We start from the raw sequence: 19,399 nt of genomic DNA, 5'->3' as shown, positions 1-19,399 counted from the left end.
GGACAGAAAAGGTGTGATTTTTGTGGATTTCCTGGAAAGAGGCACTACAATAAATTCTCAAAGGTATTGCCAAACTCTGCACAACCTCAGAAGAGCAATACAAAACAAGTACAGGGGAAAGTTGGGCTCAAAGATCTTGCTGATTCACGACAATGCCCGGGCCCACACGGCAAATGCCACTCGTGAAGTTCTCGAATCTTTTAAGTGGGAGTTGTTTCCTCATCCGCCGTACAGTCCCGACCTGGCACCGAGCAACTTCCACTTATTCCCAGCAATGAAGAAGTGGTTGGCTATGCAGCGTTTTGATGACGACGCACAGCTTCAAGAAGAGGTAACCACGTGGTTGAAGGCGCAGGCAGCCGAATTTTACGACGAAGGAATTTCCAAGCTCGTCCATTGCTATGATAAGTGCCTTAATTTAAATGGCAACTATGTAGAAAAGTAGTATTTAAGTGTGGCTTTCATCTGTATATAATTTTAAAAAATTCCAATACTTTATTTATTTTTAATTCCGAAACGTAATGTACTTTGTGGATAGCCCTCGTAGAAACCAGGTCTTCTTAAACCAAGATCATCTTTCACAGATCCTAAAAGAGCTCAGGGCTCACTTGCAGGTGAAAGATGCATTAAACTTAATGTTTTTTGAATAATCTTCCTATTTTTCAAGAAACACTGCCAACATATGGCAAGATGGCCATTCAAAAAATGGTTCAAATGGCTCCGAGCACTATGGGACTCAACTGCTGAGGTCATTAGTCCCCTAGAACTTAGAACTAGTTAAACCTAACTAACCTAAGGACAACACAAACATCCATGCCCGAGGCAGGATTCGAACCTGCGACCGTAGCGGTCTTGCGGTTCCAGACTGCAGCGCCTTTAACCGCACGGCCACTTCGGCCGGCATGATGACCATTCCTCTCTGTTCCTCATTTTCTTCCATCTCCTCACTTTGCCTAGCACACGCTAGGCATAAGTCACAGTGAATCTCTCATTCAGAATATCCATTCTCTAAACATATGATGTGGAGATGGTGTAGTTCATCAGATAGCCATCTGAATTCAATACGGCTCATGCTCTGTGGACCAACATCATAAGCTTGCCACTTTGTTGTGCAGGAAGGGGACAGCTGGTGTATAAGTCCACATGTGCAGGTTTAAGGTATGCGGTGTGGTGCGAGGTGCCATCCTCTTTTCTCCCCACCAACTCATCCAGGAATGATAGTTCACTATTTTTCTCCATCCCCATCATAAACTCGATGTTCTAATGAAGTGAATTTGGGTATTGCAAAAATGAATGCCATTATGCCAGATAACAAAAAAGAGTCTTGTAGGTTTCAACTCCACTGATTGGAGTGCTCTCTCCTTGGAATGTTCCTAAAATGATTGGGCTCAATAGGTAACAAAGGATTACTCACTGTGACAGCATCAGTCTGTTCAAAGTACTGGTCATTGAATAAAAAGTACGTCAAGACAAACACGTGCTTAAACAAATGAACAAGTTCTCCTTGCAGCTTCTCGCCAATGAGTGACACTGAACCTTTCATTGGCACTCCAGTGAAAAGTGAGACCACATTGAACTTAATGAGAATATCTGATGGTGCAAGTCACAAGTTCTTGAGCCAATGAATGAAGTCATCTGAGTTATGAAAGTGGTACTCACATTTCCCACTAAAGGGCTCAACTGTGCTGCTAGATGTTTAGTCAGATTGTATGTCGGTGTTCCAGTGCTACTAACAATTACTTGAAGTGGCACAGTACTCTTATGAATCTTGGGCAATCTGCATAGTCTGAAAGGAACAGGTGCCTGTGTATGAAGGTTGTTGGCCACAACATCAAAGACTGTTCTGAAGTTCTTTGTTGTATTTTGGTTGTCGAGTCCTAGTTTAGAAGGCAATAGGCAAGTTGTCCAATAACTGGTTCACCTTGCTTAAGTACATCAGTCTGGAGAGGATGAAATTTGCACTGCCTTTATCCACTGGTAACATCACAATACCAGGACCCTCACACTGAGATGAAGCGCTGACCTGTCTGCAGCCGAGACATTATTTTTGGGCACTGGTGTCCGTGTCTGAGCAAGCAAGTCTCCCATTTGATTTCCTTGATAACATCCCTGTGCAGTTTCAAGATTCCCTGTTCAATAGAACTAATAATATCCAAAATGGGTGGTGTCCTCAGAGTGGGTGTTAAGTTCAGCCCCTTCTGCAAGATCGAAACTTATGACCTTACCACAAAAATACAACAGAGGACTTAAGAGCTTCTCAAAAACAGCACAATCTCTGATAATGTGGCCAGACTTCGCACACAGGCACTTGTTCCTCCCAGAGTATATGAACTGAATAAGATTCATAAGGATACAGTACCACTTTGACCAACTATTAGTCACAGTGGTGCACCAGCATACAACCTGGCTAAAAGTCTAGCAGTGTGATTAAGCCCTTTAGTGGAAAAATGTAAACACTACATTCGCAACTCAGATCTTGTGACTTGCACCATCAAATACTCTTGTTAGTTTCAATGTATTCTCTCTTTCCACTCAAGTGCAAAAGGAAGGAATCAGTGTTACTGATTGGTGAGAAGCTGCAAGGGATCTTCTTGACTTGTTGAAGCATGTGCTCACCTCAACTTAGTTCTTATTCAGTGACCAATACTTTGAACAGGCTGACAGTGTCACAGTTACCCAATGGGGTTAATCTTTTTCTAGAAGATTTTGAGGAGAGAGCACTCAAGTCTGGGAAGTTGAAGCCTAAGTGCTTTTAGGAAAATGTGGATGTCACCTTTGTCATGTCACCCTTGGTATTGTATCACTGAACATCAAGTTTGCAATGGAGATGAAGAAAAATAGTGAACTACCATTTCTGCATGTATTGGTGTGGATAAAACTGGACAGCATCATGTGTCACATTGTGTACCATAAACCTAGATGCACAGACTTACACTTACAGCCCATGAGCTGTCACTATCCTGCACAATGAAGTGGCATGCTCAGGGTGTAGATCCACAGATCATGAGCCATGTCAGATTCTGAAAGCATCTTTGATGAACTATGCCACCTCTGTACTGTATTTTTAGAGAATGAATATTCTGCGTGAGAGATGCACTGTGCATTACACGTGGCATGTGCTAGACAAAGTGAGGAGACAGGAGAAAGTGAGGAACAAAGAGGAATGGTAGTGTTGCCATGCATCAGCAATATTTCTTCAAAAATAGGAAGATTATTTAAGAAACATTAAGTTAAATGCATCTTTCATCTGCAAATGAAACTCAGAGCTCTTTTAGGGTCAGTGAAAGATTGTCTCCCTTTAAGAAGCTTGTAGCTACAGAACATTGTAAATTGGACAAACTTGTTGCACTGTGGAGGACAGTTGCATTGAATGTCGAAGACGCACACATCTGGACCAGTAAAAGAAATCTGCAATGACTATTGCTGTCTCACTCTCCCACTGCAGATCATAATACCTAGACTACCGGTCATCAAATTTGGTACATTCATGCCTGTGCAGTTTCTTCTGCGACTGTCACAAACAGGAGGCTTTGGTCACAGCCTCAGCAGTGTGTCTGCTGCACCGGACAATGTCAGTCAGTTGCGCCGATGAAATATTGTGAAAATTTCACAATGACACCTGATGTCTCACCCAAGAACCGTATATAACATAAATGTGTTTTCTACTTATCAACAGTGTGATGTTAGTGTGGAAATGGTAGATTCTAGTGCCTCTGCTGCAAAGTGTTCCACATATAGGTTCAACATGACAAGCAATAACAGACTACAGATCACCATTCCAAGGGTTTGCTCATAATATTTTCCTTTTAGGAAGATATAAGCTGATGTCAGAACATGACTAAAAGTCCAATACAACAATCTTCAAGCTTTTTCACAATTGGTTCCAAGGATTCAGTATGTGTCTCTTTTGTAAACAAGGCTTGGTGTCCAGTGCTCAGTTTATTAAGCTCTTGCTGATCATAACATCCACCAGAGCTGGTAAATGCTGAGAGAATGCATGATTCATGGAATATCAGTATAGGCTCTGATGAAAGAGCATCAAAAGCCATATAGTGCATGTTTGGAGTGAAACTCAGCTGTAAAAAATGGCTTGAGGCTAACAACAGTTCACTGTCTTGCTGGAGTCTGGAGAGCAAGCACACATGACAGCACAACTTGCAGCATCTGAAGAGGTCAGCTGGGTTGTTGTCACAATATTGTGCATAAAATGTGGGACAACAATCAGCCAAACACTTGGGAAACACACCATTAATCAATCACATCAAGAAAACCTGAGAGATCACATTATGGTATATTATTTTTGTTTTCTATTTGTAGACATCCATTTCTTGTTTTAGATGTTTAAACTAATGCTCCTTTCAATACGACAATATGACATACTGCTACTCACCACACAGAGGAGACATTGAGCAGTGGAGAGGCAAATATAAAAGTAGTCTATTGGATAAGCTATCAGACATAGACCTTCAAGAAGTGGAAAGTCTAGCCTGGAATATCAACAATTATAAAGAGGATAGATTGCTACTCACTAAAGATGACGCATTGAGTCACAGACAGGCACAATGAAAAAGCAGTTACACATTAAGCTTTTGGCCAAAGTCTTCTTCAGAACCGAAAGGAAACCACACACACAAGCAGGCATGCCTCACATACACAACCACAATTTCTGGCCACTGCGGGCAGACTGCAACTGTTGCATTGAATGAAAGCAGCAGTCTACAGTGGGGTGGGAAGGTGCAGGGTACAGGATGACATGATGTGGGTGGTGGTGTGGGTGCTGGGGAGAAGAGTACTGTTTAGTTTTGAGTGCAAGGACTAAAAGGTGGCACGACAAGGCTGCCGGGCTCAGATCCTGGAGACCGTGGGGGAAGTGAATTTTTCCAGAGCAGAAAAGGAGAGGAGTAGAGAGGGGAAGAGAGTGGTGGATTCACTGGCAGAAAGCAGTGCATAACGAGGGTGGGGAGATGTGAGTAGGGAGGGAGGTGATAGGTCAGAGGGGACGGAAAATTCTGGGTGACGGGTGTGGAAACAAAGTTGAGGTGGAGATAATTTCAGGAGCGCAGAATGTGTTGTACAGATAATTCCCACTGTGCAGTTCACAAAAGCTGGTGGTGGAGAGGAGGATCCATATGGCCCAAGCTGCAAAACAAAAAGCTGCTTTTCCAAACTGCACAGACAGGAGTTATCATTACAACACATTCTCTGTTCCCAAAACTGTTCCAACCTCAGCCTAGAATAACCTACTGTCTCCATATTCTACAGCCAATTGTTTTCACCCACTTTGTCGTATCATCTCCTTCACGTACATGTACCCTCAACCTCATTGTGCACTGCTCTCTGCCAATAAACCCCTCTCTGCTCCTCTCCTTTTCTGTCCCCTATTTACACTCCACCCCCCCCCCCCCCCCCTCCCCTCTCTCCTTCAGTCCCCTGACACTGATCCTGGCAGCCTTGTCCTGCCACCTGCTAGTCCTTGCACACTTCGCAACATAGTGCTCTTTTCCTACCCCTCCCGTACCCTGCTATCCAACTGCCTTCCCTGCCATACTCCAGATTGCTGCAACTCAACATGCCATCTTTACGGTGAATGTTTATCTTTTCATTATTGTATTTCACCAGGTGTAAACACACACACACAAACAAACAAACAAACACAAACACGAAAAAACCACAACTCTAAAACATCTGGCCACTATTGTCTCTGGGCACCGAGGCCTGTCCGAGGCGAGCAGCTATTTAGGCTGGGGTAAGCAGTGTAGGTAAGGAAGAAGTGTGAGGAGAGGAGGGGGAGGGATAGCAAGATTATGGTGGGGAAAGATGCTGTACTCTGACTGTGGGAGTGTGCAGGACAGGATGGTGGAGTTCTAGATGCAGCAGGGGGATGGGGCGGGAGGAGAGAATGAAAAGGACTATAAAGGTGCACTGGGGGGAGGGGGTCAATAGATATGTGTTAAGGCAGAAATGGGAGCAGGGCAGGGAACAAAAGCAGGTGGAGACAAGACCTAGTGAAGGTTGTGCAATTCAGAAAAGTTGGCAAGGATCTCAATGGTATGGCCACTGAAGCAGCTACTGAAGTGAAGTGCACTGTGTTGTGTTTGTGCTCAGCAACTAACTCTTGGTCACAACTCGGTGGTTTCCAACATGTGAACAGACAACCTGTTAGTTGTTGCACCCACAAGCTCAATGATTGCAACTAACTTGGTAGATCTTATTCGTGCTTTTGCAGGTCGCCCCGCCTCTGATGTCAAAAGGAATGCCTCTGACAGGAGTAGACTATATGGTAGTGGGAGTATGTAAGGAACAATTCTTGTGTCTAGGTGTTTTACAGGGATACAAGCTATGTGTCAAGGAGTCAGGAACAGGAGTGGAATAAGGATGGACTAAAATATTGTATAGCTTGGGTGTGTGGCAGAATACCATCATGGAAGGGGTGGGGAGAATATTTTTCACCTCTACATATGGCAAGAGTTACTCAGAAACCTGGTAGAGAATGTAATTCAGTTTTTCCAGTCCTGGGTGGTACTGAGAGGGTATCTGGATGATGGCAGGTGACTGGGGAGACAGAGCACTTCCCTGCAATTTTTGCAAACCAAACATTTCATTCAGGACATCCCAAATCCTGCAGACTATCTGGATGACATAATTATAGCAGTGGCTGTGATGGAGCAATACTTACAACATTTAAAGGTATTATTTTAGCGGCTCCAAATCTGTGTTGCAGGCATGACAGGTGTCACATTTTTAACTGTGTGTTAAGCATCTCAGTGATATTTTGAGCAAAATGAGCCTAATGCCCAGACTTTATCTCACTTTCTGTGTGGACTGGATGCAATCTTTGACAGGCACGAAGCAGTGAGTTTTGATTTAAATATAAATCAGTGAGACATTCTCAACAAATTTCTGGTTATGGCTCCCAATGTAGTGTCCTCCTGATACCCAGCAAAGGCTGCAAATGTCAGGTTGTCATTCCGTCTTTCTTGTGCCCATGGTGTCATAAGCTACTGCAAACTACTTGTTGGGGTACGTGCAGGATGACATCTTTACCACGGCATCCTGTTTATTTGCTCGGCACTGAACATATGGTCCAGAAGGGCCACACTTTTGCCCACTATCAAAAAGCTCCAGCACATCTGCACATAGTTTACATCAATTTTGTTGGACTGTCCCAGGCAGAAAATGGTTGCACATTGTCAATGCCCTTTATAACTTCCCGTATGTTACACATATGTATATTACAACACAGTCGACTACAGTGTGTGCCTCATCTACTAGCTTTGCCGCAGAGAGGGTGCCAACCACCACCATCTCCAAAACCAGCCCTTAGTTTATGGCATCGGTATTTCAGTTGTTGTTGAGCATCAGATCACTGCTCCATTCTGGCAATCATCAAATTCAGAGGTGGAGGGGCTGATCAGATTATTCAATATGCAGATGCACAAAATTACGGCAATAGTCACTTCCAAGGAAGCATTCATCAGCTTCCTCATTTATTTGGATATAAACTATATAGGCTTGGGTATGATGTAGCTGAAAAGCTTCGTAATTACCTTGTTTCCAGGTGGTGTCCCATCTGAATCAGTTGCAATTAGAGTTGTTACAGTAGTGCCAATAGGTACACTGTCTTCCAGAGTAACTGGTCGTGGTACTGTTGTGAACACTGGTGGTATATCATTTCGATCCTGAAATCAGGTATTCTCATGTTAGAGTAAAATAAAATATCAACAGGTAAAAACACTGTGTGTGTGTGTGTGTGTGTGTGTGTGTGTGTGTGTGTGGGCGCACATGTGCAGGTGTGTACTCATGTGCGTTGCTGTAAATAGAAAATAGTCAAGTGCATGAATTAGAAAGAGCATATCCAAAATGTGAATTTTAATCAATAATGGTCTCTTATAAGCCAATATGCTACCTTTTACACAATAACTATTCTAGTCTGAAGTGTGGTTGGACCAGTCAGACTTCAGGTTAACCATAACATTATGTTCAGATTTCAGCTTAACCATATGTATTATGCCCAGGTTAGTCACATAAAATGATTTGAGCATTTTACAATATTAATTAGATGGATGTCCCGCAGAGGAAGACATCAGTTAGAGAAGGCTAGTGAACAAATCACACACGTCCATGTTGAAAGAACCCACCTTGTATTTTCTTAGAGTGATTATGAGAAATTACTGGAGAAACAGCAACACTTTGATCTGCAGGTGCAGACCTTAAGACATGTAGAAAGATATTTCTGCTTAACACATATGACAGAAAAGGTTTAAAAATTACCTGAGCAATTAATAACAAATGTTCATCCCTTGGGGGGGGGGGGGGGGGGGGGGAGGGATTTATTACACAGATCTGAAAATACTGTTTGCCATTGCAAGATAAATTGATGCCATGAAGATCTTAGTTGAAAAATAATATTATGAAATTATTATGAAATAATAATAATTTGGTCTTATACAGTTTCTGGAACAAAATCATCTATCTAAATATTCATTAATCGCTGCACCACTCAAATAAAAGAAGACTAATAAAGGCTGAAATACTAAATTCTGTCTTTCAAAACTGTTTCACCAAAGATTTTCACAACAGTATTCCTACATTTAAGCATCAATGAAAACAATCAATTTTTGATTATTTAATGTAACTGGATAGATCAGGTGTGTGGCCATCATTCATTACATTGTAACCCCCTTGTCAGTCTTTGCTGTCATCTATCTTGCTCAAATTGTTGTCTGTTTTGTACCTTATGTGCTAGTTCACACATTTATCTATCTGTGCCATCTATATTGAATAACATCTTGCCCCTACATCTCTTCTAGTAGTGATTTCTATGGACATAGATGGGTCCATTGTTATTTAGCATATTTTACAGACTATAAGGCATACTTTTTTCTTCACAAAATTGTCTCCATAATTCAGGTGCATCTTATACCCAAAATTAATGTAAAAGTGGCCATTGTTTGATTTAAAATTCCTGCCAGCCTTAAAAATGACCATACATTCAATGGCATGGGAAACGTATCTCTGTCTGGCAACACTGAACTCAACTAGCAGCAGCAGTGCACCGATACGATGAACATGAGTTGCAGGGATTCATAAGCTATCTCCCTCCTGCCCTGCCATCACAAACCCAGAACACTGTCTAGCTTATGATTCATAATTGCAGTCCACGGTGCCAGTGAACTTTATTTGACAGTGATTTGTGTTATTGGTAACAGCACAACAATAGTTTTGTTAGTAGCTAGTTTCACAATACAAAAAAAAAAAATAAAAAATAAAAGGTATTCATAAGATGAGAGCTATAACTTGAAAGTAACAGCATATGCAGAAGAACATTAAAACAAAGCAGTTGAGTGGCATTTCACCAACAGAAAAAAACCATTTGTGACTGACAAGCTAGTAAAGAAGAACTGAAAAAATGAGGAAGATTAAATGTGCAAATAGAGGACTGACTGCACAATGGTCAAAACTAGAAGATGACATATGGAAATGAATTCAAGGACACCATCAAAATGGCACTGGAACCAATTCAACAGTGATTCAAATACATGCTTGTAATCTAGCATTACAGACTTTATGGACTTAGCATGCAAACCAAAACCAAAGTATCTCAAAAAATGTCACTGCAGTAAAAAGAGAAAATATTATCTTTCCATCACTTTATTATTCAAAATTGAAAGAAAACCAATGTTGAACTAAGCCAAATAGCGAATACAGATGAAACTTCTCTGACATTTGATGTGCCAAGTAACAGAACTACTGCAATGAAAGGTGCTAAAAATGTAACTATAAAAATAAGTGAACATGAAAAAATGCATTACTCTGTTGTCCTTTCATGTTGTGTTGATGGTACTAAACTTGAAACTTCCTGGCATTCTGGGTACTAAACTTAATTCAATTATCATTTGCAAGCACAAAACAATGCCAAAACCTTTTGAAATACTGCGAGGTGGTGTTGTTCATGTACATGACAAGTGTTAGATGGGGGAGTCTGGTATGAAATTATGGATTAACACACTGTGGGAGAGATGAAAAGGTGCTTTATTGAAGAAGAGTTCTCTTCTTGTGCTAGGTCAGTTAAGTAGTCATCTGAAAAATTCTGCGAAAGAGAAATTGAGACAGGGGAATATAGTGCTTGTTGTTATTGCGGGAGGACTTACTTCACAATTGCAACCTCTTAATGTCTCGATAAATAAACCATTTAAAGTGTATATGTGAGAGGAGTGGAACAAATGGGTGGTAGATGAAACCCGACATGAATTTAAGCCGAAGGGAGCTTTAAGATGACCTACAATCAAACAAGTGTGTCAGTGGATAAAAAAGCCATTGTCTACAGTGAGAGAAGACAATATTGTTAAATCTTTCAACAAGTGAGGCATAAGTAACACTTTTAATGACAGTGATGACCATCTTATATATGAAGAAGACAACAATGATGATGAAGAGGAAGGAGAAGAAGAAAGTTCAGGTGACAATTTTTGAGGACTTTAAATGTCAGTTCGGTTAGATAAACTAAGAATTTTTTAAGTCTGGATTTGTAATTTAATAATAAAAATGGTAAAAATGCTTAAACTGCTTAAAAATGAAGGTGTGGCTTATAGTCCATAGTGCATAAAATACAGTACAAATTTGCATATAATACTTTTTTCATGGTTCGCTACACTGCAGGGCCTTCTCTGCAGTGTCATTCACTGATTTACTTGCAAATTTGACAGCATTTTTTCCCACCTTCCACCTACCTTGCTTATACATGATTCTTTCACCTACTGGTGCATTTGTTTTTCGCCAAACTGTTCTGATCAACTTTACTGCCATGTCCTGCATTACTTTGTTTTCCAAATACAGTAAATTAAATGTTGTACAATGTCTTCCTCTTTCTGTTTGCCCTGTTTTCAAAATATTGTCTGTTTTCATGACTTTCCCAACTGGAATGTTTTCCCCCATCATAACTGTTTTACATCATAGAGGATACTTTTCTGGCGAGAAATTCTCACCACCCACCTCTTGAGAGCCCCTCTCTGTCTCACGATTTGCATACAACTTTTTTCTATTTATGATATCTTTTTACTTGCTTTTCTTCCGATTTTCTACCTTTTTCCACCCCCTGCTGCTTCATTTTTGCCAGTCCCACCATCTCTGACATTCCCAACCTTCTGCTCTTCTCATGTTGAATCCTATCACATATTACACTTGTTCCTCTGATAAATCTGCTTTTATACTATCAAAACCAAGGTCCCACATTCTGTTTCTACCAATCTCTTTTATAGTTTCAAATACAGCAATCTCTTGCATTTACCCCATTAATCTGTGACTATACATCTCATCTGCCAACTACCACTGCACCAGGCTTCTCTCCTTCTACAAAATCCTGTAGTTATCTGCCACTCTCATTTTCTTAGATAATGTCATCTGCCAAGCCAATTTCAAACTGCAACAACATGCCAGACCTCAGCATAACAAGCTATCCCACCTTCCCCTACAATACGTCAACAGTGGTGCTATCCTTCCTGTCCCTCTGCAGCTTCCTAAGAGGCCTCACCACCAGTCACCGTTCCTCTCCTACAAACCAAGCTACGCTAACCTTCTTAAGCATCCCCACCCTTCACCACTGCCTCCCAGAGCAATGATAAAACCCAATTACGGATCACTCACAATAGTACAATGTTCTCAATCTCTCATCTATGGCACTCTCCCCTTCTGAATTATCTGTATTATTCAAGAGTCTCACGTTCACCCCTAAACTTGCATTTAATTATGCTTCTTTGATGAAGAATCTACTTTCCTTCAGACACAACGTCAGCTGGAAATATCACTTTGCAACTTAATCTCAAAATCGTTCCAACAGCAAAACCTGACATTAAGCCCAGCCTCAAACAGTTCCAAACAGGATCCCAACTTGATCCACCACCATTACTTCAAAATCATCCCTTAAAAGCCTTCCAAGAGTTCCTCATATTACTTCACAACCCTTCTTCAAGTCCCTATAACATGATCCTAACTTGTCCTCTGCAGAACTCCAAGCTCTTCATTCCCAGAAACTAATGAATCCATCATTATCCTCCCAGCAGACATGGGATCTACCACTGTGGTGCTAGACTGAAAGGAATATGTAAGCGACAGTCTACACTAGCTGTGTACACCTCTGTGTACAGCATCTGCCATCAAGATTCCATCCCTGTGATACAAACAGACCTCCAGTCCCTCCTAAAAGCTCAAGCCTCTCACAAGGATGAACACCTCAATCTATAGAACTTCTTACCCCACCCAAACCACACACCCCACCTTTTGCTTGCTTCCTACAAGCCACAAACCAAATCTTCCTGGTTGCCTCATAGTTGCAGGCTTCAAAGCACCCACCAAACGTACATTCAGGAACATTAAAAATAGTTCAGCAAGAGGGGAACATTGAATCGAAGTGAAATGTATTAGACATAATCATACAGGTGAGAGATTCACTTCATCCCAAAATAAGTCAAGTTAACAGTTACTATGAGTACAATCAGACAAATACAGAGCAACATCAATAATGTGATGGACTACCTTTTGCTGCAACACACCTCGCAACACTGTTCGGCATCGAGCGGATTAGATGTCGGATGTCACGAGGCAATTTGTCCACAAATCTTGAACAGCCATTTCCAAATAAAGTACAGTGACATGGCAGCATACAGCATTTCCCCACTGCCGTGTATCTGCCATTCACTTAAAAGGGATTGGCAACCCCTCAGACACTGAAGCATCAAGGGTTTGCATATGTACACAGCATTGACTCCCCAGTCTGCATAGATCGCAACAAGCATGACAGATGGCAAGTGCCACCAGAGGTCCTCTGTGCCAGGGACCTATTTCCTCTGCCACATCATTTGTGTGGAATTGCATTGGCACAAATTCCCTTGCACCCCGGCTATATAGCACAGCACAAGCCAACACCTCGAGGACAGTTCGCTCTACTGAAGCTCTGGACAGATTTGTGCACCAGCTCTTAGCAGCCCATCGGTCAGAGCCCAATCAGAAGCCACTGCAGCGGGATTTATGACTTTCCAGCAATATCTCGAGACATACCTGTCAGCCAAGTGCACCAAACACTCGACCTCCATAGTTAGGGATTGTCAGCAGCATAGTCTTCACGCTGCACTGCATGTATTCACTGTGTGTTACAGGTGTATGCCTGTTAGTGTCTGAAAAGTTGTATTATTTTTTGTTGAAGAAAATTGTCCTTTCTTATTAAAGCTCTCTACTGTGGTCACAATAAACCCTTGTTATTGGTATTCAGTGTCTTATTATTTCTTATCAAGCATCTCCGCTTGGGAGATGTAGCACCCTGGTCCCGCATACACTCTATAGGGGACAAGTCCAGGGAGCAGGCCAGTAGTGGGAGAGTGATTTAGGAAGTCATGAGTAACTCAAGCTGTATGTGGATGAGCATTATCTTGTTGGAAAACTGGTCCCAGTAGACCATGTAGGCCCCACATGGGGTCAAGAATGTCATCAATGTCATGCTGGCCCACTAAGGTCAGCTGTGCAGGCATTGTGGCACATGACGCCGTGGGTGGAACTGCACCACTCATCATGCTGTCTCCACATCCATATGCAGTTATCTGTTCCCAAAAGTAATCGGTATTCATCACTAAACACCATGTTTTGCCAATCTGTGACAATGCACGATGAAGTGGCTTCACAAAACTGTAGATGGAGTCACCAGTGCTCAGTGTTACATGACAAAGGCACTTGGATTGCAAAGTTGAATCTTCAATGTGTCTGGAAATGGCTTGTGGAACAACCGGCACCCGTACATCTGCTTGTCACTGTAGTATCCCTGATCACTTGCTTCACAATCCTCCACTCCTCTTGCCTTGTCACCTTTCTGATCACTCCAGACCCAATATGTCCACTGTTCCCGACTGAAGACTCCAAAAGATCAACCTGGCAACCACACAGCATGTCAACCACATCACAGTTTTCATGCCAATGATTAGGCCCTCCCAAACTGACTTAAATGTGAGAAATGTCATCTCATGCATCTATCTGACAGTCTGCACCCCTAACATCCTCCACTTTATTCCAGATGTGATCATCATGTATATGATTCATCAACAGTGCACCATTTAATCAGAGGCCCTTGTCCAATTGCAGTGCCACTGTAGGGTCGGTGGGGTCTCGAATCATTTGCGTATCAAATCTCACCGTACTTATTTGCGAAGTTTTGCATTTGTTCCTTTCTTCCCCCTGGGTGTGCTGTTTCAATGTTCCTGAGTATCTATCTGAATTAGCTGATCAACACCTGCAGCCTATAGTAGAAAGACTACACTCCTATGTTAAAGTCACCAACCATTTCATAGATTGTTGCAAATCTGGGCCTGTCTCATTCCCACCACACACTTTGGTTATCCTCAGTTAGCAACACCTGATTCCAAACGTATGACCTCCTTTCTGCATACCTTAATCAGCTTTATACTTACCAACAACTACTTTACTTTTAGGGGCAGACATACAAACAGATCAGGGGCACAGGGTGGCTCCATCCTAGGTCAACCTTTTCATGGGTCATTTGGAGGGGGCTTTCCTGGAACCCATAAGCCTTCGGCCCCTGGTTTGGTTTATATATATTAATGACATCTTTGCTGTATGGACTCAAGGTGAGGTTGACTTGTTAAAGTTCTTGGAATCTCTAAATAGATTCTCCCAATTACATTTCACATGGTCCTATTCTGGATCCCATGCCACTTTCCTCGATGTCGACCTCATCCTCATCGAAGTTTGGCTACGCAACTTCTGTTTATATTAAACCTACTAACAAACAACAGTGCTTACATTTTGACTGTTCGCCATCTTTTCTGTGTTAAACATTCCCTCTCATACAGCCTTGGTATTTGAGGCAAACGTATTTGTTCAGATGCAGACTCTTTACAGCAATACATCAACATTCTCATCTCAGCCTTCACTGAGAGTAATTGCCCCACCGGTCTATTTCAAAAGCAGATTTCTTGAGCTGCCATGTCCAGTCCTGATACTGCTGATCCCTCCAAAAAATGCCCCTTGTCACTTAGTATTATCCTGGTACTGAATGTATTAATCAGCTTCTTCGACAAGCCAGTGACTTCCTAAAATCATACCCTGATATGAGATCCATTCTGTCCAACATTTTGCCAACCACACCTAGAACAGCTTTTTGCCTCTCTCACAATCTCTGAAGTTCCCTTGTTGGACACTATGCTTCTTCTACATCAATTTCCCTACCCTCTGGCTCCTCCGCTATGATCATTCCCACTGTAAGACTTGCCCTATGCATTCTCCTACCACCACCTATACCAGTACTGTAACTGGAAAAACATACGAGGGTGGTTTGAAAAGTTCTCTCGGTATCACCACAAAAGGTCAGTGCTAGCACAACGGGTTGTTCACATGATACTCATTGGACTGTTGCCTGTAAACATGTGCCATGTTAGTGCTCTTGGAAGAGAGCTGTGGCTGTGATGTGGCTCTGTTGATGTTCCCACGTAGTGTTTTGCGAAGATGGAAATAAAATTAGATTTGAGCAGTGATTAAGTACTTTGTAAAGAAAAGTATGACAGCGAATGACATTCATGCCGATTTCCAGAATACACAGGGAGGGGGGACTCTGCCCCTTCATATTCAACTGTTGCCAAGTGGACAAATGAATTTGATTTTGGTCGGGAGAGCTTAGATGATGATCTGCACAGTGGTCAGCCAATATGTGTTACTACTCCAGAAATCATTGCAAAACTGCACAAAATGATCACGGAGGATCGCCAATTGAAAGTGCGTGAAATTTCTCATGCTTACCGGACGTCATCTGAAAGGGTATATCATATTTTAACTGAAGAATTAGAAATGAAAAAATTATCTCCAGGATGGATGCCACGACTCTTGATGCTGGATCAAAAACGTATGTCGCCACCATGGCAATATTACATGAACTAAGGTATGAAATGTAGCCACACATGCCCTTTTCACCTGATATGGCTCTTTCAGACTTCCATCTCCTCCCAAAAGTGAAATTTTTTTTTTGGTGGATGAAGATTCACTTCAAATGAAGAATTGATAGCTAGAATTGACAACTATTTTGCAGGCCTGGAGGAAACTCATTTTCGAGATGGGATCAAGGCACTGGAACATCATTGGACCGAGTGCATTAATCTACAAGGAGACTACATTGAAAAATAAAAGAAGTTTCAGTAATGTAAGTACTTTTTTTCTATTCTGTTCCAAGAACTTTTCAAACCGCCCCTGTACAATCAAAGGGAGAGCCACTTGTGAAATGACATGTCATACACCAGCTATTATGTAAACACTGTTCAGCATTTTACATCATTTAGGTTGAATGAGCAAAGTCACAGGGTGTATAATGGTGACACACAATATCTTGTTGCAGAGCATGTTCTACAACGTGACAATTGTGGCCTCAGTGCCTGTTTCCCCATGTGTTTCATCTGGATTCTTCCTCTAGACCCCAATTTCTCGGAAATTCACAAGTGAGAACTAGTTTACAACATGTCCTCGTTTTTTGCTATCCACCTGGCCTTAATTTACATTTATTTCTTTGGTCTCAGTATTTCTTCACAGTAACTATTCCTTTCTTCACTCCCTTCTAGTTTTCTACCCATCTCTACCACATACAATGCACTTAGCATTTCGCTCTCATTAACACATGCACAATGGTTTGGCAGCAATCTGTGTCTTGCATATTACCCTGTCTTCCACGTTTAAGCTCTCAGGTTTTCAAATTTCATCTGGTTCAGTACCCAGTGATCAGTCTTTCCTTCTCATCCCATCCAGTAAGTCTCCCCTCACAAGGGTTCTGGGGACCTTTTCCAAAATTGTCCTACTTCCTAAACCTCACCAGTCCTTTTCCTTCACCCCTTTTCCTTCTCCTTCAATCCTATTGTTGGAAGAAGGACCCAACTGCTTCAAAAGATTGCAAATTTAAATACTTTCATAAGTCTGTTCTCCAGCCACCACTTGGAGAGTATATGTAGAAATAAATTAGAGTGACACTGCAAAAGAGCTCATATCACTCTACATCCATAGGTCTTGATGGATTGCCTATTCAATTCTATATTGACTTTGTGGAGAAATTGACTCCTCTTTTAGGATAAGATTACCCTACAACACTGGAACAATGGAACATATCATGTGACCAGAAAACGGCACATGTCATTCCAGACCATAAAAAGGGTTGCAATACTAATGTACAGGACTTTAGACCTATGTAATGGACATCAACTTCTGCTTGAATTATGTGATCAAGTGTGATTGTGTTTCTGGAGGCAAAACCACTCCTACGTAAAAACCAATACTGTTTTCACAAGGACTGATCCTGTGACACATCTTTTTCTGTTCTGTTCATTCATAAGTTTCAGAAGATAATAAAGAGTATACATCAGGTTTATGCCAAGTTTCTTCATTTACAGAAAACATTAGTTCTGCACAGCTGTCTCAAAATTAAAATACATGCATACTGGATATTTGAATAGATATGCAAACAGAACTCCACACATTAATCTTAACTGAAGGACTGGGGAGGGGCATGGGGTAGTGTCATCAGAGGTGAAGGCTGTCATGACACAACAGCTACACCATTCTGATGACACCTCATGAACCAGTGCACTCTGTGTGGCTGTGGCCACACTGCAGCATCTCAGTGGACCAGCCCTGCAACAAAGCCAACAGAGTGCAGCAACTCTGGGCCATCCAAGACATTTGTCAGCACATGCATCCTAGAAGATGTACACATGTGGCACTATCTTTTTCCACTGAAGTTGCAAGGGTAGCCAATTGAAAGCTTGTAGCTCTACACCACAGCCTGTTTAGTTTGGTGCAGAATTGTCACAGCCTACAACCAAGTATCACCACTGACATCACTCAGGACTTGGCCACTCCAGTAATGGTCTAACTTTCTGGATAAACAACTGCATTCTGATCAGCTCCTGAAGAGTGGTAGTTGGTGATGTTCCATACTTTGTCCAGGCTGTACAAAATCTATTTCAGACTTAGAAATATTTCGTTGCTTATTCAACAGAACTTTAACTTTGTATTAGACTTCGAAATATTTTTCTTCTTGCTCAATAGGACTTAACATCATATTGCAAAGGGACTAACACCACCGAGTTGTTGAATGAAATTTACAAGTTTCTTTTTGGAAGAGTATTTTTGCAGTTAAGTTTACATCAAGAAGAAACATTGTGTAATTCCTATCCGCAATCCTCCATTGAATTTAAGCCATGTCTCTGTTGCTATAAAGTTACTTTATGTTCACGACACTGTGTCAGTTGCCGGACTGTGAATAAATGAGTTACATTCTATCTGACTTTCCATGGTGGTTATCTCCATGGTATCAGATATAGCATTGGCAGTGATAAGTTAAAATTGTACCCACACACTGTTACAGGTAGTCACTTTTCTAATTTGGGCTTGTCAATGTGGCAACAGCAGCCAGCCCTGTGAACCTCACACTTCTGGTGATCATTCTGCTACAGGGGTTGCAGCAGACAAACAAGGTGTTGGTGGTATGGCTGGCAGGAATTACACACTCAACACCAGCAATGGCAGGACATCTGGCCCAAATCGATTCATTAGTGTGGAACATCAGAGCAAAGCCACCCCCTTTCCAAAGCTTCAACCACAAGCTGGGACTTCAGATGTGCCACATTGCATGCATGAAACAACGCTTCCTGGTTCATGGCATAACAGATGATTTTTGACTCCGAGGTTCATGTGGCAGCTGCCTGCCACAAGTCCTTCAGCTGTAATAAACAGAAAGAATTATATCACAAATGGGTCATGAGGCTCCAGAGACTGTCACGGGAATGCGAATTCCAGTGCTCCTACCCCCAATGTAAACAATCATACACTTCCACACTATTTCAGGACACAGTGTCACTGCACTCATCCGACGAAGCCTTGAGACAGTTGTTGAAGTTAAAAGATCCCATATTGGATGTTTGTTTACCAATTATAAGGGCATCTGCACAGTCTCTGCAATCACCTGCCTCCTTCCAGGATTCAGCATTAACGTATGCCACTCGCCTCATCAGGAACAACCCATATATTAGGCATAGGGAACAGAAAATGAACCGACACATACAGACACTCCACCATCCTCAATAGTTACTAGTGTGTGTGCAGTGCTTAATCAGCCACCAATGCCAGCAGTGCTGTTTTCATTAAATTAATTGTGCTCTTGTGGCAAAGCAAGTCACAAGGTGGAGATTTACTGGTCAGCCCCACCAATGGATGTGGATCGGATATTCTCCGATCCAGCTGAATCACCCATTGATGACAACATGCAAACAGTAATCCCCCATTCACAATGAAGGGTGTCAATTACAGTGTCTCAAGAGGGAGTCCCGGTTGTCTTCCATATTGACACGGGCTCCTCAGCCACCAT

The 19,399-nt window shown here is 41.9% G+C and overlaps 1 protein-coding gene across 2 annotated transcripts in view; it reads right to left on the bottom strand.

The window, feature by feature from the left end:
• LOC124619243 (cadherin-99C) overlaps nt 1-19,399 on the bottom strand; it is a 627,922-nt gene that overhangs the window by 44,419 nt on the left and 564,104 nt on the right. For both annotated transcript variants that reach the window (XM_047145486.1, XM_047145488.1), the window contains exon 18: nt 7,548-7,679. In XM_047145486.1, the coding sequence (XP_047001442.1) occupies nt 7,548-7,679 (132 nt within the window). The remainder of the gene's footprint in view (nt 1-7,547; nt 7,680-19,399) is intronic.

This window comes from Schistocerca americana, chromosome 6 (genome assembly GCF_021461395.2).
Source record: "Schistocerca americana isolate TAMUIC-IGC-003095 chromosome 6, iqSchAmer2.1, whole genome shotgun sequence".
Taxonomy (NCBI): Eukaryota; Metazoa; Arthropoda; class Insecta; order Orthoptera; family Acrididae; genus Schistocerca; species Schistocerca americana.
The sequence above is the reverse complement of the archived record's forward strand: the minus strand, read 5'-3'. Positions and strand labels throughout refer to the sequence as shown.